The sequence below is a fragment of the Prionailurus viverrinus genome, chromosome D4, assembly GCF_022837055.1.
Source record: "Prionailurus viverrinus isolate Anna chromosome D4, UM_Priviv_1.0, whole genome shotgun sequence".
In the NCBI taxonomy this organism is placed as follows: Eukaryota; Metazoa; Chordata; class Mammalia; order Carnivora; family Felidae; genus Prionailurus; species Prionailurus viverrinus.
Window position 1 is genome coordinate 15,710,965 of NC_062573.1, and position 15,759 is coordinate 15,726,723.

A 15,759-nucleotide genomic window follows, 5' to 3' on the forward strand; every position below is an offset into this window, starting at 1 on the left:
ATTGAAAAATTATTCTGAATTTTTTCCTACTTACTGATTTTAAATCACATAAAAGCTTGTTTGTCAAAGTCATGTGGCACAGGTGTTCTTAAGTGGATAATAATACAGACTTCAACCTAATGTTACCTAAGATATTTTATCACAATGGGTGGGTTTGTTTTCTTTCTGTCTAAATGAATAATAAGTATTATGTATGAGTATGAGTCACATCCTAAAGTGCTCTTATTCTTGGTGGCCAAGAAATCTCTCATGACTTTCAACATCAAAGAATATGTTCTTAACAGACATTTACTCATTCATTCAGCTCATATTCAGTACTACTAAGACCAAGGCATAGAGCTAGGATATACTGGGGAATCAAACTTCTAAAGTCCTAAGTAGTATAGTAGAAAGAACCCCCAATTAAAGACAAAACTCTTGCGTTAGAGTTTGGGTCATCCTGGAATATTTCTGCCCTTTGGCAGGTCACTTGATCTCTCTGAGCCTCAATTTTCTTATCTGTTAGTAAAGTATAATAATACCTTGGAGAACTGCTCTGAAGATCAGACCCAAACAGGCAAACAAACATTTATTGAGCTCTTGCTCTTTGCCAGGTTCTTAACATATATGAAAGAGTGCTTGTAAAATTCTACCCAAAACTATGTTACTATCACATAACAAGTTCCTGCTGTAAAGGAGGCAGGAATAGAGAATGAGCAAAAAAGCATATACGTAATTTATAATAACAAAATTTGTGAGAAAAATTTCACCAGGAAAAAACAAAAAAAGGAAAAGATCAGAGGTTAGGGAACTCGGCTGGGAAGCTTGAGTTGGGCTTGAAAGTGGGTCACTATATGGAACTCTAGAGCCATGTGAGAAGGATAACAAAGACAGAGGGTATGATATGAGTGGGAGAAAAGAAATAGGAGAAAAGAAAGCAAAAAGAGTATGCAGAGACAACAGTACTTTAACAAGAATATAGGGTGGATGAAGGTCAGCAGTACCTGGAAAAAACTTGGAGACAGATCACAGAGACCTGAAGGCCAAACTCAGGAATCTGGACTTGATTCCTTAGGGAATGAAGAGTTGTGTACAGACTTTGACATAAGACTGACTTGGTTTTAAATTGGCTCCTCACTTCCTACCTAGCTATAGAGTTTTGAGAAAGTCACTTAACCTCTCTAATCCTCAGTTTCTCATCTATATGATGGAGATATTAATAACTGATTTAAGTCAAGTTCCAAGCACAGTATTTTGTAAATAAAAGATGCTTTATATGGCATGGTTATTATGTACAGGCATTGGTTGACTACTAGAGGACTTTGATGAGAGTAGTTGACAAAATCTAAATTCTACAGCACTATGCAGACTTAATTAGAGGCTGGGTGAACAGTTAGGATAAAAGTATAGGAGTCCTAAGAAATACAGATAATTTAACAAAAGATCAAAAATAAGAGTTTTAAAGAACATTTTAAGATGGGATATAATTAAGTACTTTTTAGACACAGAGAGAATCCATTATAGGGGAGAGATTGAAGATATACATGAGAGGAAATAATCTATCAACTAAATTCTGGAGATGGTGAGTGGGTAGGATATAAAGAATCCAGAGGGAACAGTACTCTGGTTTCTTATCTGTTTTATTCTGTGATACAGAATGCATTTTTGTCAGTAGCATAAATAATTTGGAAAATAGGGTAGGACAAATATTGAAAGAGATTAGTCTTGAAAAGAAAGAACAATACTTATCCAGAGAAAGAAGAAAATGCCAAATGAGACTATATAGACATTTTGAGACAAAAAAGTAAAAAGTGAAGGAACACAATTTCTCCTTCAAGAAGAAAGTGAACTCATCTCCAGGGAATGGGGTAAGTGGTTTATATATGAATAGAAGAGTGTGGATATAGTTTAGTCTTTAATCAGTTAAGATCAGGATTTCTCAACCTTGGCACTAGGCCAAGGCACTAGGCACTAGGTTGACAGTTTGGGCTGGATAATTCTTATTTAAGGGAGGTGGTGGATTTTCCTCTTAATTTTAGGATGTTCAGCAGGATCCTGGCCTCTGCCAATAGCCAGTAGCACCCCTTCCCCAAGTTGTGACAACCAAAAATGTCTCCAGATATGCCCAAATGCCCTGTGGGAGGCAAAATCACCTCAAATGAGAACCACTGATCTAGTTGTTGGAATATAACAAGGAGCCTAAAGATATGGACATTGTCTTGAGACTCTATTTCTCAAATCTCGAACATTGCTGGCACATATATATACATATATGTGTATATATGTGTGTGTATGTGCGTGTATGTATATATATATATATATATATATATATATATATATATATACACATATACACAACAAGGAGAAAAAATGATTGAGAGTTGGCATTGGAGGACAAGCTGAAGTTGCATAACATATATATGTAGTGGAACCAATGAGCCTGATATTATGGTTTTATTATTTTCTCCCCAAATTAAAGAGAGTCCAGATGTGGAACAGGTGAGAGAAATCAGGAAGCTAGAAGCCAAAAGAGAAATATATTTAAAAGATGAAGTGGTCAATAGTGTTAGATATTGCGTCTGGCTATTCTTTTTTTTTTCTCTCCTGTAAAAGACAACACAAGTTACTAAACTATTAAGTTTGTACATACCAAGCACATAGTAGGTGTTCAAAATTTATTTGTTAAATTAACTTACATTGTGAGGTAAAATATTGGGTCTAAATTCAAAATATGAATTTTGACTGGGTGGCTCAGTCAGTTAAATGTCCAACTCTTTATTTCAGCTCAGGTCATGATCTAACGGTTGTGACATAGATCCCCACGTCAGGCTCTGCATTGGGCTCCACACTGGGCAAGGAGCCTGCTTGAGATTCTCTCTTTCCCTCTGCCTCTGCCTGTCCTCTGTTTATGTGCGTAAGTGCATGGGCATTCTCTCTCTCTTTCAAAAAAAAAAAAATGAAGTGGTGAGAATTGCTGTTTATGAAACAACATTAACACTTCTTTTGGAGAGAAAAAGAGAAATAGTTTTCCCAACTCTTATAAGGATGATATTGGCTACCCCGGATATTTGTTATAACTTATTGTAGTTTGAATTTGCAGTTTAGGCCTTGAGAAGTTATTTATTTTATAAGTCACTTCATTTTCCATTAGGTACACAGTGGTGCTGTTATGTTTTTGTGGTTCAAACAGCTAGATTTCCCATAGGTGTGGTTAATCTGGTGAAATAGCTAAATGAGTTATCTACTCAATTACTCTTCTGTATCTCTCCAACTTATTTATTAAAACAATAAAACATTATTTCCCTTTTAAGCTCCTGTAACTCTTATGACATTAATTTCCTCAGGGAATAACTAGTTATTTATGAAAATATCTTATTTTCCCTGTCACATTGACAAGAGTAGAGTCATTTGCTCTTCCCAGCTAGCATATTCTTGGCATATAATATGTGCTTGAAAATAACTAATGGGTAAGTCGATGACTGAACAATTTCACCTCCCTGTGTGGAAGTCAGAAGACCTGTGTTCCTATCCCACCTATGTAATTTTGGGCAAATGGCTTAATTTCACTGGACCATAAAATATAAGAAGCGTTAGGACAAACATTACCCAAGGGAAATGTTAAAGTGTAGATAGAGTTAGCTCTTCCATTTTTCAGAAGGAAATGGACCGTTTACTCCAGCGTAAGTCTTCTTTGAGGGAACAGAATCAAATCTAAGCATGGATAAAGTTTTTATCCTGGCCAGAAGCTTAGCTTAAGTGAATTTTTCAATATGTGTAAAAGATATGATACACATACGAGATATGAGATTGCTCATAATCAGAAAAATTTTGAAGGGTTCAACATATGGAAGAGAAAGGTGATAGCGTTTAGAGAAAGAGATGTTTCAAAAGCAGGCTACAATAACATTTGGCTTCTGTATTTGAAAAAAATGTAAACTACATGAATATGAAATATTAGGCTTCCCTTCTATACTTGTGAAAATTTCTTTACATGTTAATGCTACCAGTTTATCATTATATTCTAGTTTAATTAGATTAAATATGTTTTGCCAAAATATATCTCTCATCCTACTAATGTAAAATAGTCCCTTACTGATTAAAAGATAGTATGTGAGACTACACCCACAAATTAGCAACCACAAGACAAATTACTTATGCAACACATTTGTGCAATATTATTTCATTCCATATATCCAGATTTTCTGCATAATCTGATTCAGACTAATCTGCAACTCTGTCTCAAATTGATTATCTGCCATATTTATGTCATGTTCACTTTGGCTGATGTGTGTGTGTGTATGTGTGTGTAATATTTCATACACATTAATGCTCCTGCAAAAATGCTGAAAGCCTATACTTAATACAAAATGCAAGAAAATTTTTGATTATTTCAAAATGACCTAATGCCAAATTTTAAGTAGTGAATTACATATCTATTTTAGAGCATTAAGGAATTATGCTGGTATTACAAAGTGTATAAAGATAATTAAAATGTGGTCCATGGTCCACAATCTCAAGAAAACAACAATCTGATAGGAGAGGTGGACATGAACAAAACAATTATAATGTAAAGTATGAAAACTGCCCAAAGTGGGACACTGAGAAAAACTATAAGAGTGCCAAAAAGGTAACAACTAATTCTAAGTGGGAGGAGGAAACATTCAAACTAAACCCTATAGAATAAATAGGGTTACAATGTATGATCAGAATACAAATAAAACAGCAGGAACAAAGACCTGGAATTCAGAGGATCTGAGAGATATTCAAAGAATGGCCAATTGTTCAGGATTCCATAGTAAATGGGGTGGAGTAATTGTCCTATGCTAAGAATTTCAGATTTCATCCTGTATTTGATAAATTATGAAGTTTGAGCAGGGGAGTGATGTTCTCAGTTGTTTCAGAAATGTCACCCTGGCGGCAGTGTACAAGAATTGCCTGAAGAAAAGAAAATTGAAAAATAAGAGCAACAGGGGTGCTTGGGTGGCTCAGTCTGTTGAGCGTCTCACTTCGGCTCAGGTCTGATCTCGCCGTTAGTGAGTTCGAGCCCTACATCGGGCTCTGTGCTGATAGCTCAGAGCCTGGAGCCTGCTTCAGATTCTGTGTCTCCCTCTTTCTCTGACCCTCTCCCTCTCACACTCTGTGTCTCACTCTCTCAAAAATAAATAAACATTAAAAAAATGAGAGCAACATCAGACAAGGATTTGTAAGCTTCTCAAAGGCTAAGATGTGTTTTCCTTATTTTTGCATCTTCAGTGTCTAACATTGTGCCTGGCACAAAGTATGTTCTCAGTAAACCTGAAACATTACTACTTTGTCCTCAACAGCATAACATGTGAATACAACAATGAAGCCTATATTATTATAAGACATTTCCACAAATGTGTGGAATTGATCTGAAGAGTAAAGGGTTTTTCCAGCTTCCTTTATGTCTCCTCAGCTTAGTTTATATTCAAGTGTTTTAAACATATTTTATTTCCATCTAGATACAAAATGAGGGGCGGCTGGGTGGCTCAGTCAGTTAAGTGTCCAACTCTCGATTTCTACTCAGATTGTGATCTCATGGTTGGGAGCTTGCATTGGGCTCTGCACTGGGCATGGAGCCTGCTTGAGATTCTCTCCCTCCTTCTCCCTCTGCTCCTTCCCCATGCATGCATGCTCACTCTTGTTCTCTCTCTCAAAATAAATAAACTTTTAAAAATATATAAATAAATAATAGATACAAAACAATAATAGTGCAAATAATGGTGCATTAAAATTTAATTAAAATTTATAGGGAAAAGTAATTGTTCTAAGTAAGATTCTTTTCATATGCATCATTTTAGAAATGATGCAGATATATCTGAGGAAAAAAATACCACAGATGACTTAGATATGATGAAATTCACTACAGATATATAAAGAAAACTAGTTCTATAAATTTCCAAAGATAAGCAGGAGGAAAATCTTCATAAAATATATGTCAGAACAAAAGCAAATATTCCTTTTAAAGAGTCTATGGCCTAGCTAAAAGCATGAACTCTGAAGTAGGCTACTTGGATTTGCAATTCTGTTTCATACTTTCTAGTTGTTTAGTCTTGGGAAAGATACTTAAGTTTTCAATGTCCCAGGTTTTTAATCTGTAAACTGAGGTTTGTAATATAGTATCTAGTTTATAAGTAGTTGCAAAGTGTTTAGAATAGTGCTTGGCACATAAGTACTCAATAAAGTTAGCTATTTTTATTATTTTTAATGTGGCAGAAACTACTATATATTTCTCAAAAAAATCTGTTCTTTCCTTCTTATTTTAATAATAGAATCTCCAAGTTGTAACTATGCACACGACTGTCCAGAATAAACAATAAATCTTTTAGCCTTTATTACAGCTAAGAGTGACCAGCTGACTAGGGCCTAACCAACAAAATGTAAGCAGAAGTGGCATGTGGCAGCTTATGGGAACTTTCCTTGAGAGACAACTAGATACTTACCATATACTCAAAACTAAATAATCTGAAGCTGCTAAAGGTTGGTAAGCTTACAGAGCACTAGGAACTCTCAAACATTGCTGGTGGGAGTGGAAATTGGTACAATCAGTTTGGAAAGCAGTTTGCCATTATTGAATAAATGTGATAATATGAGCACTCGATAATCCCAGAAATTCATTCCTAAAATTATATTCCAGAAAAAAACATTTATGTATGCTAGGATATATGTATAAGGATATTGAGAGCAGCATTATTTGTAATCACCCAAAACTATAAAAATCCAAAGGTCCAACAACAGTAGAATGGATAGGGACACCTGGGTGGCTCAGTTGGTTGAGTGGCTGACTTAGTTTTGGCTCAGGTCAGGATCCCAGCATTGTGGGATTGAGCCCCACATAGGGATCTGTGTTGAGTATGGAGCCTGCTTAAGATTCTTTCTCTCTCTCCATCTGCCCCCTCCCCCACTCCTGTGCTCTCTCTAAAATTAAAAAAAAAAGAGTTAAAAAAAGCAGAATGAATAAAATGAGGTATGTTTATACAACGTATTCAGCAATGAAATTGAATTAACATATATACTTATCAAAGCATCCACTGAATAGAAGCAAAACCAAACTAACACATACAGCAATATTTAAAAATAAGGAAAACTATATCATTTAGAAATATATACTTGGGTGAAACTAAAGAAAAGAAAAGCAATGATTACCATAAAGTCAGGATTATAGTAATCTCTAGGTCTAGGGGAGACTTCCTCAAGGGAGAGCTGTGATTAGAAAAGGAAACACAGCTTCTGAAATTCTTGCAATACTCTTGTTTCTTTACTTGACTGGAGGTTGCATGGATGTTTTAAACTACAGATTGTCTTACGCACTTTCCGTTATGAACATTATATTTCACAATTTTAATTACAGATATATAAAGAAACATTGCACCCTGGGCCTCTCCTCTTTTTCATTCCTTCTTCCATCTTGCTGACTGAACCATAAGTACTGCCACCTGAGACCATGAAAACAAGGACCACAACACAGGAATATCAGAGTAATAAACTGGATGATTAAGTCCCTGAGGACCTTGTGGGGCACAGCTGTCATATCAGACATGAACCTTTTACTTCTGTACCTCATTTACATGACAGAGAAATACATTTCATATTGCTTGGAAATTTTCTGTTATTTATATAGTCAAATGTGATACTAACTAATGTACCTATATACAAGATCTTCAAAAGACAACCTACTGAATAGAAAAATTGCCTGATCTTGTACACACACACACACACAATTAGGCAATTAATGGAATTCATGGAAGAAGACATCCAAAGGGCCCATAAACATCTAAAAAGTGTTTAAACTCAGCAGTAATCAGAAAAGTGAAAAAACAATAATGAGATAGTATTTTTCATGTGTCAGACCAGCAAACATTTTTAAAGAGCAAAATGTTCATTTCTGTCGAGTATTCAGGAAAATGATCCCTCTCAGGCACTGTTAACATAAATTGCTATACATTTTTGGAAGGTAAATTGGCAATATCTATTAAATTGGCAATGTTCTTACCATTTGAGCCAGTAAAGCAACACAAATCTATACCACAGGAATAAGAGCAATAATATTCAAAACCGTATGTCTAAGAATTCTTATTGCAGCAATATTTTCAAGGTAAAAAAAAAAAAACTAAAAACAATCTGTTAAATCCTTCAGTAGTAGAATGAATAAATTATGGCGTATCTTTACTCTGAAATATTATGCAGCTGTTAAAAATGAGTTAAATATATATATCTATATATATCTATATATCTTGATCTGGAAGTTTCTTCAAGATGTATTGCTTAGTATGGAAAATAAGTCACCCATTTTTATATAATTGGCTAGACTATTTTGTGTGTGCATGCCCATATAAATTTGTATGAACATGCAAGAAGGTATAAAAAGATATACTCCAGATTGTTAACATTGGTTACCTAAGAATAGGGTTAGTAATAGAGATTACTTTTTCTGTATTCACCTTTGGATGGTTTTACCGGTTACAATGAGTATAATTATGTGTTACTTTTGTAATTTTTACAAAATTATTTAATTCAAAATTAGTTTTAATAAAAGGTATACATCCAGGAATGCATAGTAATATACCCCAATGCCAAATGAACATCTTTATATTGATTATTGCTAAACATGAAATCCCTATCAGTGAAGCAAACCACACCAACCTGTGCAAAATAGAATGAAGTCTGTAACTTGAGAGAATAAGATGGCTCATCCACTGATGTTTCATGATTAGTACTTTGCTAACAATGAACTGGAAAGACACCCGTGTGTTAGTGAAATAAATAAATACATGCTGCCTCCTGCAATATTCTGGGAAGAAATTTAATGCCAAGCTATGTCACAGAAAGGAAGAAGGAGTTAAGAAATACAAAGAAAGAAACAATTCTTCCTTATCAGGTGGGTCTAGTGATTCCTAAGTGAGCGTGCTTGTGAAGGGGTGGCTATCAATCAAAGTGTACAATCTGCGTGTCCCAATTCTAGCTATGCTCCTGCTCCTCCTCAAATGCTCTTCTGCCGTCAAGGCATGGCCAACACCTAGCCAGACACCTGAGTCACGTTTGCCCCCTCCCTTTTCCTTTCCTCTCTCCCTGATTCTGGTGGCTAAATCTTCTCTGTTTTACTTCTGCTATGCTTCTGCCCTTGCTCTTCTTCTGGCCCTGTCCTGTTTGTCCAGGATTAGCTAGTAACATCGGAGCTGCTACTACTAATGAAGTCCAGACTCCTTTGCCTGGTCTTCCCTACCTTTCATACCAGCTCCTTCTAGCTTCCCGCCCTTCTCCACGGCCACCCTCCGCTTGGTGCCGCAAAGGTTTCTCTCGCCGGGGCGCCCGGGGCGGAAGTGCCTGAAACCGGAGGGGCGGGGTGGGGGCGGGGGCGGATGCGGGGGGCGGGACCTGGCCTGGCTGGCCAATGCCAGTGCTGAGCCCAGGGCCAGAGGTCACATGTTCAGTAGGCCGGAATTTTCTCCGGCGAGGGCAGGTACGTGGCGATTTTAGCTGAGGTAGAATCCCTGAGAGGCTTAGGAGACAAGGGAGGGAAGGTGTTCTTGAGCTGAGGGGAAGAAAAGCGCAGGATGGGGCTAAAGTATGGCAGCTCCAAAATTTCTGGAAAACCTATTTTTGAGGTCCAGTTAATATGGCTCTGTGGAGACAAGACTCCAGAACCAGGGTCCACGTAACCTAATTAGGCGAGAATAGAGTGTGCGAAGGGCACAGAAAGGCCAGTGGGATTTCAACCCACTAATGAGAAGTTGTATAGGTGATATAGTATGAGAAACTACGTGAACCTCGCCTGCTCTGGGATTTTACGTGGTTAAAGTGTGGTTTTAGGCAATGGATTGAGGAAGGGGAGATGGTTTTAGGCAATGGATTGAGGAAGGGGAGAAATCTCCGTATGTCTTGGGCTGGTGGGAGGAGATTGGATGCCAGCCCTAAAATTCACATTCACTTGTCTGTGGTCTTAAATAATTTTGGGAATAATATTCTATTATACATATGTACACTTTAACTATATACAATTTTTATTTCTCAATTACACTTCAGTAAAGCTGGGTGGAAAAAAGTTTGTGCCTTACTTCTCTGGCCTTGTGCATAAAAGCCTGACCTAATTATTTATATGCATTTCTATTTTGGCCCAGATACCTGTCAGGAGGTAGCACAAGAGACAAAAAGTTTTCATAAACAGGTAAGGAAAAATATTTCAGGAATTGCTGCAATTCAAAAGTTGATTTTTTTAAATGTTTATTTATTTTTGAGATGGAGACAGAGCGTGAGCGGAGGAAGGTAGAGAGAGAGAGGGAGACACAGAATCCGAAGCAGGCTCCAGGCTCTGAGCTGTCAGCACAGAACCTGACGCGGGGCTTGAACTCACCAACTGTGAGATCATGACCTGAGCTGAAGTCGGACACCCAACCGACTGAGCCACCCAGGTGCCCCAAAAGTTGGTTATTTTAAAAATACCTTCTCTTTAACCATGATTTTGCTTGTTTTCAGGCCAATTTATCTCTCTTCCTATTTTTCCACTATTATAAGATGGGTTCAAATACCTGTAATGCAATGAAATAAAGTTGACAGGTGAAAGAAATTTTATGAATATATATGGTGTAGAGTATCTTATTTAAGTTCTGTATGTTCAGCATGAATTTAAACGATTAACTTCAATACAACAGTAATTATTATTTAAGGTAGCTGTTGAGAATGATGAATCTGAAGCTGATAGAGGTACTAGGCTTCACAAGAAAGGAAATTTTAAGATAAAAGCTGACAATAACTGAATGGATAAACTAAGTAGAGTTGGTTGTTTTACTTAAAAAAAATTTTTTTTTAATGTTTATTTATTTTGAGACAGAGAGAGACAGAGCATGAACGGGGGAGGGTTGGAGAGAGGGAGACACAGAACCTGAAGCAGCTTCAGGCTCCGAGCTGTCAGCACAGAGCCTGATACGGAGCTCCAACTCACGGACTGTGAGATCATGACCTGAGCTGAAGTTGGATGCTTAACCAACTGAGCCACCCAGGCGCCCTTGTTTTAAACTTTTTGAAGTGACTTCTAGAATGAGGCACAGGGGCGCCTGTGCCCCTCTCTCTGTCTCTCAAAAATAAATAAACATTTAAAAAAATTTAGAATGAGGCACAATCAGATAATGTTTTATGAAAGCACAATATCAAGAAGCGGAAATTCTAAATTAATATTTGCCTCAAAGATCAAGGACAGACTGTGTGGGAAAGGTATGGAAGTACAGTGACTGGAAATATTTCCAGAGAAGTAATCACCAGTAAAAAAAAAAAAAAAAAAAAAAAAAAAAATGCTATGTTGGCATTATTTAATTAAGAGTGAAAGAGGACTCCAACACTATTCCCTACGTTTGTTGATACCACAGAATCAAACAATATTAGAAATAACCCAAATAACTTACTGGGTTTGTTTTCATTGGAAAGCTTATTGTAATATACAAAATGGCTTCTGATTCATTAATCAAATAAAGTAATTGTATTCACTAACAAGTTTGCTCTTAGTTTTTATAGTACAGTAGTTGAGTAGTTAAGAATGTTCACTTGATGATGATTGAAAATAATAGATTCATAGTCAATTAATGTAGATGTACTCTTAAGGTCTTCTGGTGCAGTACTTTCAGTATAGATAAGGAAACAGGTAAACCTTAAACAAATTTAAAATAATAATGAAACTAAGGCAAAACCATTTGGATGAAAATGTTTATTTTACTCACTAAAAACTTACAAACAACCATATGAAGACTTCCTAGCTTACACCTGAATTCCCCAAAATATTTTAAGTGACTAATTAAAAGGCTGAAAACTATCTGATAAACTAGACTCTGTCCTAGAGTGACCCTTCCAGCCTATAACTGCTGTAGTTCACACATAAATGAGAATCATCTTGGACTCTTTCAGCATTCCAAATTTTACTTACTGTTTCATTAGATGAATTTGTTTATTTATCAATAATGACACATTGACCTAGGAATAATATGTCATAGTGGCTTTATTCCAAATGAGCTATTAGGAAATTCTAACTTCAGCCTTTTTTTAAATTTTTTTTTAAGTTTTTATTTTATTTTTTTAGTAATCTCTGTTTCCAGCATGGGGCTTGAACTCATGACCCCAAGATCAAGAGTTGAATACTCTTCTGACTGAGCCAGCCAGGTGCCCCTGGGCTTCTTATTTTTTACTTTTATTTTTTTTTAAGTTTATTTATTTTGAGACAGAGAGAGAGAGAGAGAGAGGGAAAACGCACATGTGAGCAGGGGAGGGGCAAAGAGAGAGAGAGGGAGAGAGAAAATCCCAAGCAGGCTCTGTGCTGTGAGCGCAGTTGTCGATCTCATGAACTGTGAGATCATGACCTGATCTGAAATCAGTAGTTGGACACTTAAAGCCATCCAGGTGCCCCATGGGCTTTTTATTTTTTAAGTAAGAGCAGAATTTCCCAAATTCTATTCCTCCACTTCAGCAAAGTTTTGCCTGTGGTTATGCTATTTCAGCACCACTTAAGAAATATGATTCTCTTGAGAAAACAACTGTACCAGTCTTGCGAATTCCTGCCTCTTTTGCAACAAAATGATCACAGTATATATTTCAATCTACCAACCAGAAGTTGTGTGGATTAAACAATATATGAACATATATGAAAAATATATGAACAATTTTATATCAACATGTTATTTTCATATTAGATTTAGATCATAGTAATAAATGTTATTTTTAGAGTTAACTTTTTTTTTTAATATAATTCAGCATCTTTTTAAAAATGAATGAACCAGGGGCACCTGGGTGGTTCAGTAGTTAAGCATTCAACTTTGGCTCAGGTCATGATTTCACGGTTTATGGGTTCGAGCCCTGCATCAGGTTCTGTGCTGACAGCTCAGAGCCTGGAGCCTGCTTTGGATTCTGTGTCTCCCTCTCTCTCTCTGTCCCTCCCTTGCTTGTGCTCTCTCTCTCTCAAAAATAAATAAACATTAAAAATAAAATAAAATGAATGAACCACAGTTTTGTGATTAAGAATGGTTTTCTACTCCTTGCTTTGCTATTTTACCAACATTTAATATTAATTTTTTTATTTCCAGATACTGAAATTTGTATGACTTTCAGAGAAAGAAGATATGTTTTCAACATTCAAATATTGTGCAATAGACTATTTATATGAGGTAGAGTGTTACTGGATCACTGACTACTAAGAATTATGATATAAAAAGTGCATTTATTACATGATTATGATAATTTTATAGTAGTCCTTAGATTAATCCTTATTCTAATTACTTTGAGATTTAAAATTTCTTCCCACTTTTTAAAAAAAAATTTTTTTTAATGTTTATTTATTTTTGAGAGAGACAGAGACAGAATGCGAGTGGGTTAGGGGCAAAGAGAGAGGGAGACACAGAAGCAGAAGCAGGCTCCAGGCTCTGAGCTGTCAGCACAGAGCCTGATGCGGGGCTTGAACTCACAAACCGTGAGATCATGACCTGAGCCGAAGTCGGACGCTCAACCAACTGAGCCACCCAGGTGCCCCGCTTCCCACTTTTAATATACCTTTAAAATACCACCTTTGGAAAGAAATTATTGACAATGTAACTGAATTTGAAGCTGTCAGCAGAAGAAAATAGAAACTCTTGGCAAATTTGGTTTCCTTTTATGAACGTTCTTGAGTGATCTTTCTTGAAAAGAATGGAGGGAAAGCAGCCCTAGTTATCTTTATGAGAAAATAACAGTAACAGCGTGTATTGACCACTTAACTGTGGGACAGATACTTTGCTCTTTTCTTGGATTATGTCATTTGACCATCTAACTAGTCAAAGAGCTAGATGCCAGGATTACATAGGTTTTAGAATTTTACAGGTTAAGAAATTGATGCCTAGAGAACTTAAATAGCTTATACAAAGCTGAGATTTAAGTCCAGCGCATTGTTAAGAAACTAAATGGAATAGTCATCATACAACAATTCATTGTTCTTATGATCTTAATTGACTAGCGATATTTTGATTTTCTTTATAATCTTGACCTCATTACCAGGAAAAGAAATTACTCCAATGTAATTAAAACTGTTAACGTTTTATAGGAAAAAAGAGATATTTGGACATTTTCAAGTTTTATTTTTTTGATAACTGAGGGAGGTAAATGTGTTGTTATAACATATACATGGTAGGGAATCAGAAGTCATTGTTAAACAAATATATTTATAAATATATTGGCCACTTCAAAATTAGTCTGTATTCAAACATCCTCAGAATTTATCCTTGTTTATGGTATCTTAGTTTCTTCCTGGTGGATCGCACTCCATGGTATAGTACAAATATGATACTAATCAATGGCAAATCTTGAAAAAGTTGTAGGATTTTGTAAAGTTCATGAAAACAGTGTTGAGGCACCACTTAAATAACAGGTAAAGCTATTGTCAAATGAAGATCTTGCAATATTAGATTAGTTACAGATAAGAGGAAGACAATCGTTTGAATATTAAAGGAGTCAGAGATGCCTTGGGAATATTTTGCTTAAATATTTTTAAAAAATATCTTCTTTATGATCAAAGGTAAAGTAATGACTAATATCATGCATGTCATATAATATAGCTTATGGGAAAATTCTGACAAAAAAGCAATTACGATTATAAGCTAATTATAAACAACATTTTGTTTAGATATAAAATTTAATTTTTATAACTTTATTTCATTTTTTTTGGACAAAGTATAAATCAAGCTTTTTGGTTTTTTTACAATGCATCTTTGGTCTGCATTTTATTTATTTATTTATTTATTTATTTATTTATATATATATTTTTTTATGAAATTTATTGACAAATTGGTTTCCATACAACACCCAGTGCTCATCCCAAAAGGTGCCCTCCTCAATACCCATCACCCACCCTCTCCTCCCTCCCACCCCCCATCAACCCTCAGTTTGTTCTCAGTTTTTAACAGTCTCTTATGCTTTGGCTCTCTCCCATTCTAACCTCTTTTTTTTTTTCCTTCCCCTCCCCCATGGGTTCCTGTTAAGTTTCTCAGGATCCACATAAGAGTGAAACCATATGGTATCTGTCTTTCTCTGTATGGCTTATTTCACTTAGCATCACACTCTCCAGTTCCATCCACGTTGCTACAAAAGGCCATATTTCATTTTTTCTCATTGCCACGTAATATTCCATTGTGTATATAAACCACAATTTCTTTATCCATTCATCAGTTGATGGACATTTAGGCTCTTTCCATAATTTGGCTATTGTTGAGAGTGCTGCTATGAACATTGGGGTACAAGTGGCCCTATGCATCAGTACTCCTGTATCCCTTGGATAAATTCCTAGCAGTGCTATTGCTGGGTCATAGGGTAGGTCTATTTTTAATTTTCTGAGGAACCTCCACACTGCTTTCCAGAGCGGCTGCACCAATTTGCATTCCCACCAACAGTGCAAGAGGGTTCCCGTTTCTCCACATCCTCTCCAGCATCTATAGTCTCCTGATTTGTTCATTTTGGCCACTCTGACTGGCGTGAAGTGATACCTGAGTGTGGTTTTGATTTGTATTTCCCTGATAAGGAGCGACGCTGAACATCTTTTCATGTGCCTGTTGGCCATCCGGATGTCTTCTTTAGAGAAGTGTCTATTCATGTTTTCTGCCCATTTCTTCACTGGGTTATTTGTTTTTCGGGTGTGGAGTTTGGTGAGCTCTTTATAGATTTTGGATACTAGCCCTTTGTCCGATATGTCATTTGCGAATATCTTTTCCCATTCCGTTGGTTGCCTTTTAGTTTTGTTGGCTGTTTCCTTTGCTGTGC

At 36.2% G+C, this 15,759-nt stretch overlaps 1 protein-coding gene across 6 annotated transcripts in view; it reads left to right on the forward strand.

Annotated features, from left to right (window-relative positions):
• Window positions 1-9,412: 9,412 nt before the first annotated feature.
• The window catches only part of SHOC1 (shortage in chiasmata 1), an 87,086-nt gene continuing 80,739 nt past the window's right edge, over window positions 9,413-15,759 (forward strand). For 3 of the 6 annotated variants that reach the window (XM_047831387.1, XM_047831389.1, XM_047831390.1), the window contains exons 1-4: window positions 9,413-9,460; window positions 10,119-10,165; window positions 10,474-10,554; window positions 13,062-13,142. In XM_047831387.1, the coding sequence (XP_047687343.1) occupies window positions 13,098-13,142 (45 nt within the window). In that variant the 5' untranslated portion in view covers window positions 9,413-9,460; window positions 10,119-10,165; window positions 10,474-10,554; window positions 13,062-13,097. Of the gene's footprint in view, window positions 9,461-9,539; window positions 9,566-10,118; window positions 10,166-10,473; window positions 10,555-13,061; window positions 13,143-15,759 lie in introns of those variants that run through there. The other 3 variants (XM_047831386.1, XM_047831391.1, XM_047831388.1) reach the window with 3 other exon arrangements.